Consider the following 12,893-nt stretch of genomic DNA (forward strand, 5'->3'; position numbering starts at 1 on the left):
GGACTATGAAAGATCTTCCCAACACACTATAAGCAACTTGAAGGCAAGAGTAATTTTTTACCATTTTATCCTTAGAATCTAATAAGTGACTTGACAGATACTAGGAGGTTAAGAAATGTTGTCTGAATAGAGTAATAAATGATACAGGGTATGTCTAGACCCACAAAAATGAAATGAAAGGTTCACATATTTAATCTTGAATATTTTAAAGAAGTTTATCTGAACATTTCCCCCACAGAAACACATAAAGCAGGGAAGAAAAGTGGGAGCAGGGTACAGCCATACACACCTATAACCCCCACACTTAGGAGGGTGAAGCAAAAATGATCCTAAGCTCAAGGGCAGCCTGGGCTACACAGGGAATTATGGGATGGGATAAGGGAAAGTGGAAGGAAAGAGAGCAAACAAAGGAAAAAGAGAAGAAAGGTAGGTGGGGCAGGGCAGTGCCGAAAGGCTAACCTCGGAACTCCTCACATTCTTTCATATTTCTAGAAATACCCACACTGTATCAGAGCCAAGCTTATCAGTTCTTAGAGAAAACATACAGGTTCTTTGCCGTGTAGCTTCATTGAATCCTAGTAGAACAGCTCTTCCCACTCAGTCTATTTGAGTCATTTATTCAAGAACATATTGAACAAATATGTATTCATGGCTGCTGAAATGATCTAAAAAACACAAACTAATAGCAGCAATAATGCTGACATCATCCTTTAAAATATTACCTGATCAAAGATGCTATTAATATTCAGAAGATGAGAAAGGATGATCAGGGCTGTGGTTAAGAAACAAAGACTGGCAATGTTGGAGCTCTCTGCTGCTCTGCTGGAAGCTCCGGCTGAGCCATTGCACAGTGGACAGGATATTGAACAGGTGACATGTATCCCATCCACAAAACACATGCACATGGCTTTAGCATCATCCCCACTAAAGCAGTGGAGATGATATCAACATGTCTAAAAATTAAGTCCCAAGTTCTTAGACTCAACAAATGAGAGACTAAGGGTGTGAACAGAGTTGTCCAACTTCCATTTAAAGCACACTTGTTGGAGAGGGGTGCAATAAAGAAAAAAATTCCAGAAAGGTTGTGATCTTTGTCTCCTTGAAGACTCCGTCCAGAGCAGGAGATTAATCATTTCAGAACAATGGATGGGGGCTTGAATAACAGCAGGGAAATGCACAGGAGAGCAGAGCAGACCAGACCAAGATGTCTGGCTTAAGATGGAGCCAAGATAAAACTTTCATGAGGCTACTGATTGGTCTGGAGTCATCACTGTGAGATCCTCTGATGATGTAATATAGAAGCTGGGCTGGAAAGGATCTAGTAAAGAGGGCTGTGAAAAGTAAAGAAATCCAACAAAAGACAACTTATAAAGAGGAGACTTGCAAAGACACAGAGCAGAGGAAGCCCTATAGATGCTGAAGCCCGACTAGGCAGCCCATAGAGGTAAGGCAAGTAAGAGATTCACTCTCTACTCTAGTGGAGCATTGCAGGATCCAGAGAGCCTCTGTTGTCCATGGCTTGTGGACATTTAAAGGAAGTGATTCTTGACCAAAAGAGCCTGTGAACAGTGAACTTACTGTCCTGAAGAAGTTCAGCTCAAGCCAGTTCTGGAAGCCCTGGTCACATGTTTCTGCTTGCCTTGATGACTCCTGATTTCTCTAAATTTAAGCTTTTACCAGAGGGCTAGAGGGATGGTTCAGTGGTTAAGCCCACAGGTCCCAGACAACATGTAACAGTTCACAACCATCTGTAAACTCTAGTCCTGGTAGAATACTGATGCCTCTTCTGGCCTCTGCAGGTACTGCATGCACAGACATACCTGCAGGAAAAAACAAAAAACAAAAACAAACAAACAAAAACAAAAAAAACAAAAACAAAAAAAACCCACCAAACATAAAATAATAATAAACGCTAAATACTTTTCAACCTTTGCCAAGTTCTAATTTTCTATTCTATAAACAAAAACATGCACATTTGTCCAATTCTTCCATTTTGATGAGATAAAAATAAACACGTTTCTTTTTCAGACCTAATGGCTTCTGTCCCTAACATCAGATGTGGTTAGAGATCCCCAGTTGTGGCTCAAGACTTATTTGTGTTACTCCTTTTCCTCCTTGAAACCAGATGACCTTTCAGACCAGTTCATTAAGGACTGTGACCTCAAAAAGAAGCCGAGAAAGGGGAAGAACGCACAGGCCACTCTGAATGTTGAGTCAGAGCAGAAGAAGCCCAGGAGGAAAGATACACCCGCACTGCACATCCCGCCTTTCATACCAGGTAAGGGGCAAGACACACTGCTCTACATGGCTGCAAGAACCCACTGCCAGGCTGCACCCATCTCCAAGAATTTCCCTTCAAGCATTTGGGTTAAAGTCTAAAATACTAACGGTACAGTGGAGTAGCATATGTAAACTACAATGTAGGAGTTTTCTCTCAGTAGCAGTGGGGATTAGTGACAAGGAGGTTCCCTGCTTTTTGGGAATTCAAGGTCACAGGCTCATGAGATTTGGCATCACCAACACACAGAGAATAAAGTCCCCATAAGCTTCCAAAGTTACCATGAGCGATTACAACCAGCAGCCACGGAGTAGGATCAGAATGGAGGATTGATGGGGAGGACTATATGAGATGGGCATCCCCAGCCCTAGGTGTCACCTGATGGTGAAGTAGGCTGGAATGGCACTGGAGCCCCAGACCCAGAAAAAAAAAAAAAGTGACAGTTAACATTTCTACGGCACCGTTTCTGCGTGCCCTGTGATAGGCTTATTCTCCACAGTTTTGTTTGCCCATCTCCTTTACTTTTGGCCATTCATTTTGTGTCTTTCTACTACTCACATGTCTGAGGGACACTAAGTGAACAGTGCACACCTAGGTGAAATGTGCAGCAAGAAGCAACATTATAATGGAAGTTATTAGTTCAAAACCACAGATCTATGTCTGAGGAGTAATTGTGCAAACGTTCATAAAAGGGGCTATTACAGAAACATGAAATGAGGGAGAATTACCACCACGCAAAGCCTCCCTCCCTACATGATAGAGGAGGCAACTGGGAGAAGAAGAATAAGAAATCAGGACAAACATGTGTAACCCACAGCTTGCAGGACAGAAATATGACCCCTCCTAGGTATAGAGGATGGGCTCCACCTCTGCATTAGTCATGACAAGTTGGAGGTGTTTCTCTGCCTCTCTTTCCTGAGATAGGAGACAGTGGCAGCAATATCAAGTTCCTCAGTCAAAAGAAAACCAGGCATTAAAAACACCCAATAATAAAAACGATTCTCACTTACTTACAGGAAACTTTTTTTAAAGCAAATTGGAAAAGCTGCATTGTTTGCCTTCTCCACCTACCAGTCCACCAGGTACCTAGGCACACCCCTGCAGCATTAGGATCTGTAGACTTGACTCTGTTCCTCTTTCTGCTCCTCTAACCATGCAGGTGTGATCTCAGAACAGTTAATTAAAAGGTATGATGTCCAAGAGAGAGTCCCGAAGGGCAAAACAGGCCCAGCTCTTCACAACACTGACATGGAACAGAAAAGGCCAAGGAGAAAAGACACACCTGCCCTGTACAAGCCTCCTTTTGTCACAGGTAAAAAAAGGGAAGAAAAAAAAAAAGCTGGTGTAGAACATTCACAAGCGTGATGGGAGCAGATTGGAGCCTAACCATCTGGAGGTGTGAGGGGCATGGCCTGTGTCTGGCCCAGCAAGCTGTGTAGTCCTCGGGTACCCCAGGGAGGAGTGCATTTACTGCTGCCTTCCGGGTTTTCCTTCATTGGCAATTCCCCAGGGCCGACGTGAGGGTGGAGGAGGCTCAGAAAGAACTCCTGCTTCAGCAGACCTGGTCAAATTCACTGAGCCAGTGAAACAGAAATGTCGGTGGGACCTTGAGAATAGGTGAAATCCCTGCTTCCCCACCTTAGGTGGATTGTGCCTGTTATGGCTGATGGATGATTTCCCAAATTCTAGGGACTAATTTTCAAGACAGGAGACAGAGATGGAGGAAGAAAGAGAGGAGATGCACAGATAATTGATAGCTATCTTAATATGTGTCAGATAATTACACAAAAAATGTAATGAGGTATTATCCTTGTGCCTGGGAAGTTCGCACACAAGTTGGGGAGTGATTGGGGAATGGAACAAGTTTGCTCCCAATTAGACTAGGAGTTTACTGCTCACCTTCTTGCTTGCTCACTTGCTTGCTTGCTCGCTCAGCCCACACAGCTTTGGAAACGAGCCACTCTGAACTCTGACCAGATGCATCCTCCTTAGGTAATTCACATATATCCATAGTATGGGAAAGTTAGAATATGCAGCAGTCCATCCTCACACTATCTCCATTCTTTCCGTGAGTATCTATCTGGTAGTACTTAGCTTCTGGGAATTAGTACTGGAGGAAGGTCCACAATCACATAGACAAACAGATCATCTGATATCTGCTGGGACAAATGAAATGAGGCATCAAGCTAGGAAGGGAAAGCGCCAGGGAGATGAAGAAGGAAAATTCTCCTGGATACACAACTTTACATCTTCATGCAAATGCCTTCCTTCCTGAATACTCAGTTATGATCCCACGACAATGGATGCTGCCTGCATCCTACCTGTATCCCAAAGAAGCAACCTCCCTACTGGGTCAAAACTGCTGATCAAGGACTGTAGTGTCTACAAGGTGTTAAATATACAAGGGCTCTACAGACGTTGTGAAATCCCTTGAGTCAGTGAGGCTCTGTTGTAAGTACCTTCAGCGACAGTCACTGCTGTACAATCCTGGCTTTCCCTACTGTAGTAGCTGAGGTTCTTTATTTCTGGAGTCTTTTAGTATGTAAAGAATTGGCAGTAACCACAACACTAGTTAAGCTGAAAAGGATGGAGCCTTTGGCAGGTATTCAGAAAGACTCATGCTGCTTCTAATAAGGGTGTTGAGAGAAGCTCACAGGCAAACACACCATAGAGACATCTCTCATTAACCCTTGGCAAATGGAAACCGGACAAGGATTCACTTTCCCTTCTAAATCTCGTGCTAACCATCTCATTCCCTTAGGTTAATGAGCTTATTTGACAAGTCCAACTGCCTGAATAGACCCTCTAAGGCTTCCCTGCCAGGCTTAGGCTTTGTTTGAACTTGGCCCACAGTTGCCAGTGATCCATCTTGAAAACCGCATGGCAGGGAGCATTGTTTACGATTGGTCAGATGCAGGTACCAAGAACTGCTTAAGAGAGGAAGAAGTACTTTAGTTTATCTCAGTGGCAGAAAGAGCCAAACAAAAGAAAGATAATGCAGCAGGAAAGAGCAAACACCAACAGGCCAGTTGGAGGTCAGAGACTGAAACCGAGCAGAGAGGAAAGAGTGGAACCTCCTCTGAAAACAGCACGTGTCTCCCCTACCAAGAGAAAGGATTCCCCGAGTTTGGTGTATGAGGACACCTTGTCAGGGCTCCCCAAGGTTTGAGGAGCATATACTTAATGCAGATAGCTAAGTCTGAATAATGTCTAGGTGGTATCTTGCTCAGAAACAGCATGAGGAACGCCCCACAAAGACCCAGGACTAGAAACCTTGACCTAACACACTAAAGTTCCCTGGACTCTAAATTCTGCTCTATACAGAAAAAGAGGAGTTGGTAGTTGCTAGATCTTACTATGTCTGAGTCTTGTGCTAGGTAGCGGGTGTGGGGGATTGCTGGAAAGTCGAAGTTGCTCAAGGATTCCTACAATGCACAGTGGTTTTTAGCAGAGGTTCCAGAGGGTATTCTTAGAACATTAAAGAATGTAGGTCTGGGCTTGGGAGATGGTTCAGTGCATGAAGTGTAGGACCTGAGTTTAGATCTCCAGATCCCTGCTTTTTTTTTTAATCTGGGTGGGGGTATGGAGGCCTGCTTTACCCCCCAAGGCTCAGGAAATAGAGATGAGGGATTTCAAAGGCAAGCTGGCTAACTAGATAGGCTGAATTGTTCAGTTTGGGGTTCAATGAGAGACCCTGCCTCAGCATATAAAGTGGAGAGTGATTATGGAAGATACTTGATATAAAGTTCTTGCCTCTACACACACATGTGCACACATGTAACTGCAAAACATATAGACTCACATGCCTGTATATACACACTTGAAAAATTAAAAGGAAAAGGGGGTTGGAGGTCCACGTCTCTTTTGCAACATCGAGCCCTAGAGGAAATGCAATTTATTTTTCCCAACTGGATAAGCTGAGACTTGGGTGGGTTGAGTGAGCTCCTCAGTGGTGCCTGATGACCAAGGGAAGCACTCTGGCTTTAGTGTCTCCCTCCATTCCGGGACATAGTTCTGACTCCTCAGGAGAACAGAAACCAGGAGGAAGACACATCACATTAGCATTTCCCAGAGTAGGTTGTCCTCAAGCCATGAACAAGGACAAAAGAAGCAATGGTCACAGGTACCCATCCTTATATGGATCCTCTGAACAGGATACCCAGATAGTCAAGACGATTCTGAGCTTCTTCACAAGTCATCCTCTGACACTGTGATGAAGCATCCAAGAAAGTCAACTTCAGGAGAGGAAAGTTTTCATTTGACTCAAGTCTTCAGAGGTTTAATCCATAGCTGCTTGGCTTTGCTGCCTTTGAGCCTGTGTTAGGAAGGAACATTGCAAAGCGAGGTGCATGGTGGATCAAAGCCCTTCACCTTGTAGTGGCTTGGAAAGAAAACAGAAAGACAGGATGGGGATGGGCTGCCCATGCCCTTCAAGGGCATTCCCCATGATCTCACTTCCTTCTGATAGGCCTGCATGCTAACAACGCCACCACCTCCTGACCTCACCAGCAACTGGGAGCTCTGTTAAGAGCCCGAACACAATACATCCCATATCTTTTCCTTATATAATGTTCCAACCAGTGTTTCATGTATTGATATAAAATGGCAGCTCATTTAGCACATGAAATTATGTTCTGTGCCCCTGTGGGCAGGTTGTCCCACTTCAGGAAGGGCGGCCTTTACCACTAAACATGTTCCTGCTATTATTGCTGTCCCAGAGCCTCCTCCCCACCTTCTGGCCCAGATTTTCTAGACCTACATTTCAAGGGTACCCAAAGTAACTAGAAAGTTGCTGAACACAGGAATTTAAATATTTTTGCCAATTTTAAATTACCTGAAGTCCATCGACATAGCTAATTCTACATGCTGCTGCCATACTATCTTTAATTCTAAATAAAAATTTAACTCTATGCCACTGTTATAAGAGAAAACTTCTCCAACTGTGCTTTATAAGTGATTTATGCAAAAGCTTTGGCTTTAGCCAGACTTGAAATTGTTTTTCTTCTCCAATAATTACTAACTGGTTAAAAATATAAACAAAGAATTGAATCAAATGACTAGTCATTAAGACCCGCACCTAGTTTTTCTTAATTTGCTGATGCTGAATGGAGGCCAGGGCTGTGGAAAAGCCTCTTGCAGAGCACAACTTCATTCCCCACATTCAGACGGTTGGGCAGTGCTGTGTGAACTGCAAGGTCTCCACTGAGAGGAGTGGAGGCAGGCCGTGCAAGGCTGCGCTTGGGACACGTGCCTGGGGACGAGAGAAAAATGACAGAAATTACCAAGGACTGGGTTTGACCCGGGTTCAGGTGTCATTTCTGAAAATGGCCCTACTGTTTATCACAGAATGGGCAGGACCACCCGAGTCTCCTTTGTTTGCCTTTTCTGAACTGATCAGCCCTGAAAAATTATACTCCAAAAAGAAAAAAAAGGAAGAAAGTGAAAGAGAAAAAGAAAGAAAGAGAAAGCTAAGAAGAAAAAAAAAGAAATTAAACCTTCTGAATTTCACAGGCTAGGGAATCTTCGGAAGAACAACTTCATATTTTGTCTAAGTAAGGATTCATCTAACATCTCTACATTTTGTAAAAAAAAAAAAAAAAAAAAAAAAAAAGAATGGGGATATTTTAATTCTATCTCCAAACAAAGAATTGCTGTAAGGTGTGGCCATACCATGTGTGAACATACACTGCTCTCTAGGTTCTTCCCTTTGCTCTTTTTTTTTTTTTTTTTTTTTTGGTTTTTCAAGACAGGGTTTCTCTGTGTAGCTTTGCGCCTTTCCTGGGACTCACTTGGTAGCCCAGGCTGGCCTCGAACTCACAGAGATCCACCTGGCTCTGCCTCCCGAGTGCTGGGATTAAAGGCGTGCGCCACCACCGCCCGGCCCCTTTGCTCTTAAGTACGTGGACCCTGTCATCCAAGGGCTGACACTGGGGAGCAGACATTCAGAGATCAATATTTTCTCTGGTGCTTTCTCATTTGCCTTTATAAGTCTTACTGTTCCTTTCAAAAGGGAAATAAAGTAACAAATCACAGAAAAATAAAGCAGAAAACAAAAACATCATTTAGCCGATCATAGATGTGGCTTTACATTTTTTATAATATGTGTTTATGAATTGGGGGTGGCAGGGAGCACATGTTCTCCACTGGGCCTGTGGAGGTCAGAGGACAACTTACAGGAATTATTCTCTCTTTCCACTGCACGAGTCCTGGTGGTCAGACTCGGGCTGCCAGGGTTGATGGCAAGCCCCTTTATTCCCTGAGCCACCACACTGGCCCAGAGAGGTGACCTTTTGCTGGCGTGTTACAAATATCTTATTAATTGATACGAAGCCTCTTTGTAATGAGTATTCATGTCCCCTGTTTACACTTGAGAACAGAACATTTCGACAAAACATTACCTTGCCCAGTTTAGATGAAAGGAGTGGCTGAGCCGAAGCCCCCAACAGCAGGCCTCCTAAATCCCTGTGAACATGGACCATGGCTTAGGGCCTCTGTCTCCCCTTGCATCCAGAGTAGTGTCCTCTTGAAAACCTCTACAGTGGTCAAATAAGGCCACTTGGTTCTCTCCCCCACACAGAAGCATTTCTGGGTCACTATGCCTTTGAGAGCAGTCTTGGTGCTCTGGGGCTGTCTGATATTTCCATTGGACATTCCTAATTGCAGGTCTCCATTGTGTGTTGCAGGTTTGACTCTGCTCGGAGATGAGAGCCCCAGAGTGATTATGGAAGATGATGAAAAGGATGGCGACACAATAGCTATTTAAAGACATCTCCCCCGGGATTGCGTGCAAATAGGTTAGATCGGTTCCCTATGGTGACCTAGAGGAAAAAAATAGATTTGTCTCTGCTCTCATTTTGTCCTAGTGTGACTCTAAGATCTAGACGCCTCCTCCCCAGGAGACCGACTGGTCAGTTTGCCAGTCACCTCCTTATCTTTCCTCCTGGGCTGCTTTCCAGTCCCACTTCTTAAACTTCCGTTTTTCCATTCAGCGAGAAGAGTATTTTTCCAAAGTAGGAGACAAAGGTGTGAGCTCAGGGCCCAGTGTCTGCAAGCAAAGAACATGGATGAGAAGGGGTCCTTCCTCCTGGCTTAGTGGCTGGGCAGAGTCTGACTCAGCATCAACCACGCCCATGCAGAAGTCCCCCAGGGCCACCGCAGCCAGTAAGACTGGTGAGAACATTTGGTCTCTAGCTCACAGAATGTTCTGATGAGATGGTTTTTCATTTCTTCCTTTCTACATTGTGAGTCCAATTCTGGTCACACTCTGAAGACCCTCGTTACAGATGCTATAAAGGCTCAAGAGGAAGCAGCCAGTCCACCGTGCCATAGCTGAAGATGCTGGAGGCCGATAGTGCTGGTCTGTGTAGAAGGTCTTACATTTAATTTTGTTATTAAAAATGAGAGTTCTTAACTACATTGGTTGTCTTGACAATTGTGAATTGTGTCATAAGTGAGTCATCACTAATGGTAGGTAAATAAATACCAGTGCTTGCCAGGAATTTAGTTTTTAAACTTTAAGGCCAGTTGAAGGTTGCTCTGATATTTTTAACATCTCACTTATTTAGACTCCAATACACTTTCTTATATAGGAGGTGGTGTGATCTAGTGAATACCGGTGTGCATTTAGCTCCTGTGCATCCAGCAATCTCTGTGTGCCTGTGGGAGCTTTGCATCCAGACTTCATCCACCAAACAGCCGACAGGGGGAATGTGAGGAGTATTAAATGGAAGAAAAGCTGACAACCTAGTGCTCAGACCCAAGAGGGGGAGCATGGGACAGTTCTGTATATACTCGAGTTCTGGCTGTTATCCCTTCTGTCCTTCTGTTCTCCTTACAAAGATGTAAAAGATGCAAGACACTTCAGAAATAAAGACGCTTCTGCACACATCCCTGTGTCCTGGAATATCTCTCCTAATACCCCACTTGCTTAAAATTTTAAAGAACAAAGGTTGACGAATGAACAGCCACAAACCTTGCACTGTTTGGCTTGGGTTTGCTCATGTTTTTGTTTGGCCCATAAATTTTTTTTTAAGTCTTTGAATTAGTTGTTAATATTTAAGAATCAAATCCAGAAAACCTACATGGAATTCTAGATTCTATTTTCTCTTGAAAAGGTGTTTGGAGAGCTGACAGTCTAGGCAGGCTGGGCTCTAACTAAAATGTGCCAACCCCAAGACTACTGAGTTCTGTACACAATTCTGGAAGGCTTGCACACACCCCTTTTGGAGGCCTGTTCCACCCTAGCTACTGACTCATTGACTTCACACTACGTGAAGTCTAAAGCTTCATGACTCTAAACCTTTTCTGGAAGTTTACAGCCCTAGGTAAATAAGTTAGTAAAGACATACAACCTATTCCCAGGGACTTCTTGTCTTCTTGATCCAAGCAACTCCAGTTTGGGGGAAGGAGTGTAAGACAATGACCACATTGCTGATTAAAGCATAAACAACGAACAGGGCCACTGTAAAGGTTTCAGGTGGTCCAAAGCAATTAGAGGCAAGTGAACAGCAGTATTAGTGCACCAACAACAGAATGATTTGCAGAAGGTTTCTCATGGAGAAAACACAGATGTACTCTTGTCTTATTAGATTTTTCTGTTTAAACATGGCATACACCTGCAGCCATGCCTGCAGGGTGTGTTTAAGGACTCCTGGTAGTTTGGGAAAGCACCCATCATTTCTGGTGGGAATAAACTGGCTGTACGAAAAACAAGAGTCTTGGATTCCAGTCCCAACTATGTGACCCTGAGCAAATCCCTGGAGCTCTGAGTTTGAAAATAAGGATACTGGTCCTTATTTTACTTTCTTTGTAGTTTGAGAGTCAGAGTGTAGACAAGGGGTTTTGTAAGTTAAAATGCCCACCCACTGTAAACTGGGAAGATTTGAGCAGGGATGGTACCTTTCTGCGGACAAACCCCATCTGCCCTAACATTGAGCTGTGAGAAGTTATGAAGAACTGATTGGGCACATCTGAAGGGTCTCAAGTGGGTAGAACCTGCCCCCTGTGCATCCTTCATAGAAATGTCTGCCTTCTCTTTGTGAGAATCTGGCCCTTTTGACAGAGTCCCAGCCTCCATGGGAAGGGGCAAAGCCAGATAAAGTGCAGGCAAACATGGATGTCACTGTAGTGATGTGGGATGAAGCCAATCCTCCCTCATGCCCCGTGCCCCACGTGTCCCTTTTCTGAGTAGTAGATTGGGCATTTATTGACTAGACCTGTCGGTAGTTTTCTACATACTGTACATTCTCTCCAATCAAATGATGGTGCTGATAGCAAATGGGTTTCAAGCACCTTTCAGAAATCAGGTTCAAACTGAAGAAGCAGTTGGCCATTCATTCTTTCTGAAGGTATCCTCAGTGAACCCGAGCTCACTGAAATGAGGACACACCACATGTGAGAGTTAGCTCTCTTTCAAAAGCACTGTCCAGACAGCCTTAAATAGTTGTTGACTGAGGTCACACAGCCAGCTTCTAATGCTCAGTTTTTGCTTGGAGAGTCAGAAGAGGTGCTGTAAGGTAGGACAGAACTGTGAAGAAAGAGAGCAGGGTTTTCTTTTAACAACATTTGGGTCAGTTTTTCTTCCCTGGCCTGAAGTACCCGAGTTGCCCTTTTTAAGAAGAGGAGAGTGAGTTAGCATGCAGTTGTGGAAATAAGTTCAGAAAGCAATTATTTTTTTGCCAGCTATGAGGCTGGCCACATGATGGGTTTGGTGGAACCTCTGTCATCCTGTGAGTGAAGCTTTCTTGCCACTGTGATTCAGGAATGTGAAAGAGACACTCACAAGAGGCCCAAAGCAGTGAGTGGAGACACAGACAGTGGGGCAGCTGAGAATGCCCTGGGGAATCCCACACACCCAGGATCTCCCTTAATCTATCATCTTTATAGATGTTCTGAACATGATTTTTGAACCCCCAAATCAAGCCAGAAGAATGTGCACAGGTCTTCTCTTTGAAAATCACCTTCTCTGGACCCAAGCTCATTGAGATAAGGAGGCACCACTCATGAGAGTTACCTCTCTTTCAAAAGCACCAGCCTGGGTCTTTCCTTAAATCCAGACAGACTTTAATAGCATTCAGAGAACTCATGTGTTGTTGGAAACAAGCGCAGACCTGGAATATCCAAGATACCAACCTACTTTCTCAAGAAGAAAAGAATGGATGTTTCCTAAGATGAGAAAAATTCCAAGATGCCCTAAATAGAATCCTAAGTGCAGAAGGTGTTGACGGAGAGAAGAGCCAATCAGCTGACAGTTATAGGCAAAAACAACAAAAGACTATTCCATACTCCTGAATATATGGCAAAACCCAGTTTCAAATCCCAAGCTGCATGTCAGTAGTTGTTATCATGTCTTACAGCTGCAAGCAAACCAGAATAGGATTCCTTCTCCCTCTGAATTGGCCCCCTGTCCCTAAGGCTTTCTCCAAGTCGGGGTGGGGGGTGGGGTGGGGGTGGGGTGGGGGGACTGCTGTCAGTCTACAAGGTCAGTATAGTGTATGTTCCATGTGAAAAACACACTGTTTTCAACTCCAAATTTTCAATGCAGAAAGTCTTTTCAAATTACTTTTATTACATTGTGTGTATGTGTGTGTGTGTGTGTGTGTGTGTGTGTGTGTGT

The 12,893-nt window shown here is 44.0% G+C and overlaps 1 protein-coding gene across 1 annotated transcript in view; it reads left to right on the forward strand.

Annotated features, from left to right (window-relative positions):
• Window positions 1-10,182, forward strand: part of Ppp1r17 (protein phosphatase 1 regulatory subunit 17) — an 11,780-nt gene extending 1,598 nt beyond the window's left edge. Inside the window, exons 2-4 of the mRNA XM_028864095.2 lie at window positions 2,126-2,278; window positions 3,438-3,590; window positions 8,962-10,182. Coding sequence (XP_028719928.1) covers window positions 2,126-2,278; window positions 3,438-3,590; window positions 8,962-9,041 — 386 coding nt within the window. The 3' untranslated portion in view covers window positions 9,042-10,182. The remainder of the gene's footprint in view (window positions 1-2,125; window positions 2,279-3,437; window positions 3,591-8,961) is intronic.
• Window positions 10,183-12,893: the final 2,711 nt, after the last annotated feature.

This window comes from Peromyscus leucopus, chromosome 3 (assembly GCF_004664715.2).
Source record: "Peromyscus leucopus breed LL Stock chromosome 3, UCI_PerLeu_2.1, whole genome shotgun sequence".
In the NCBI taxonomy this organism is placed as follows: domain Eukaryota; kingdom Metazoa; phylum Chordata; class Mammalia; order Rodentia; family Cricetidae; genus Peromyscus; species Peromyscus leucopus.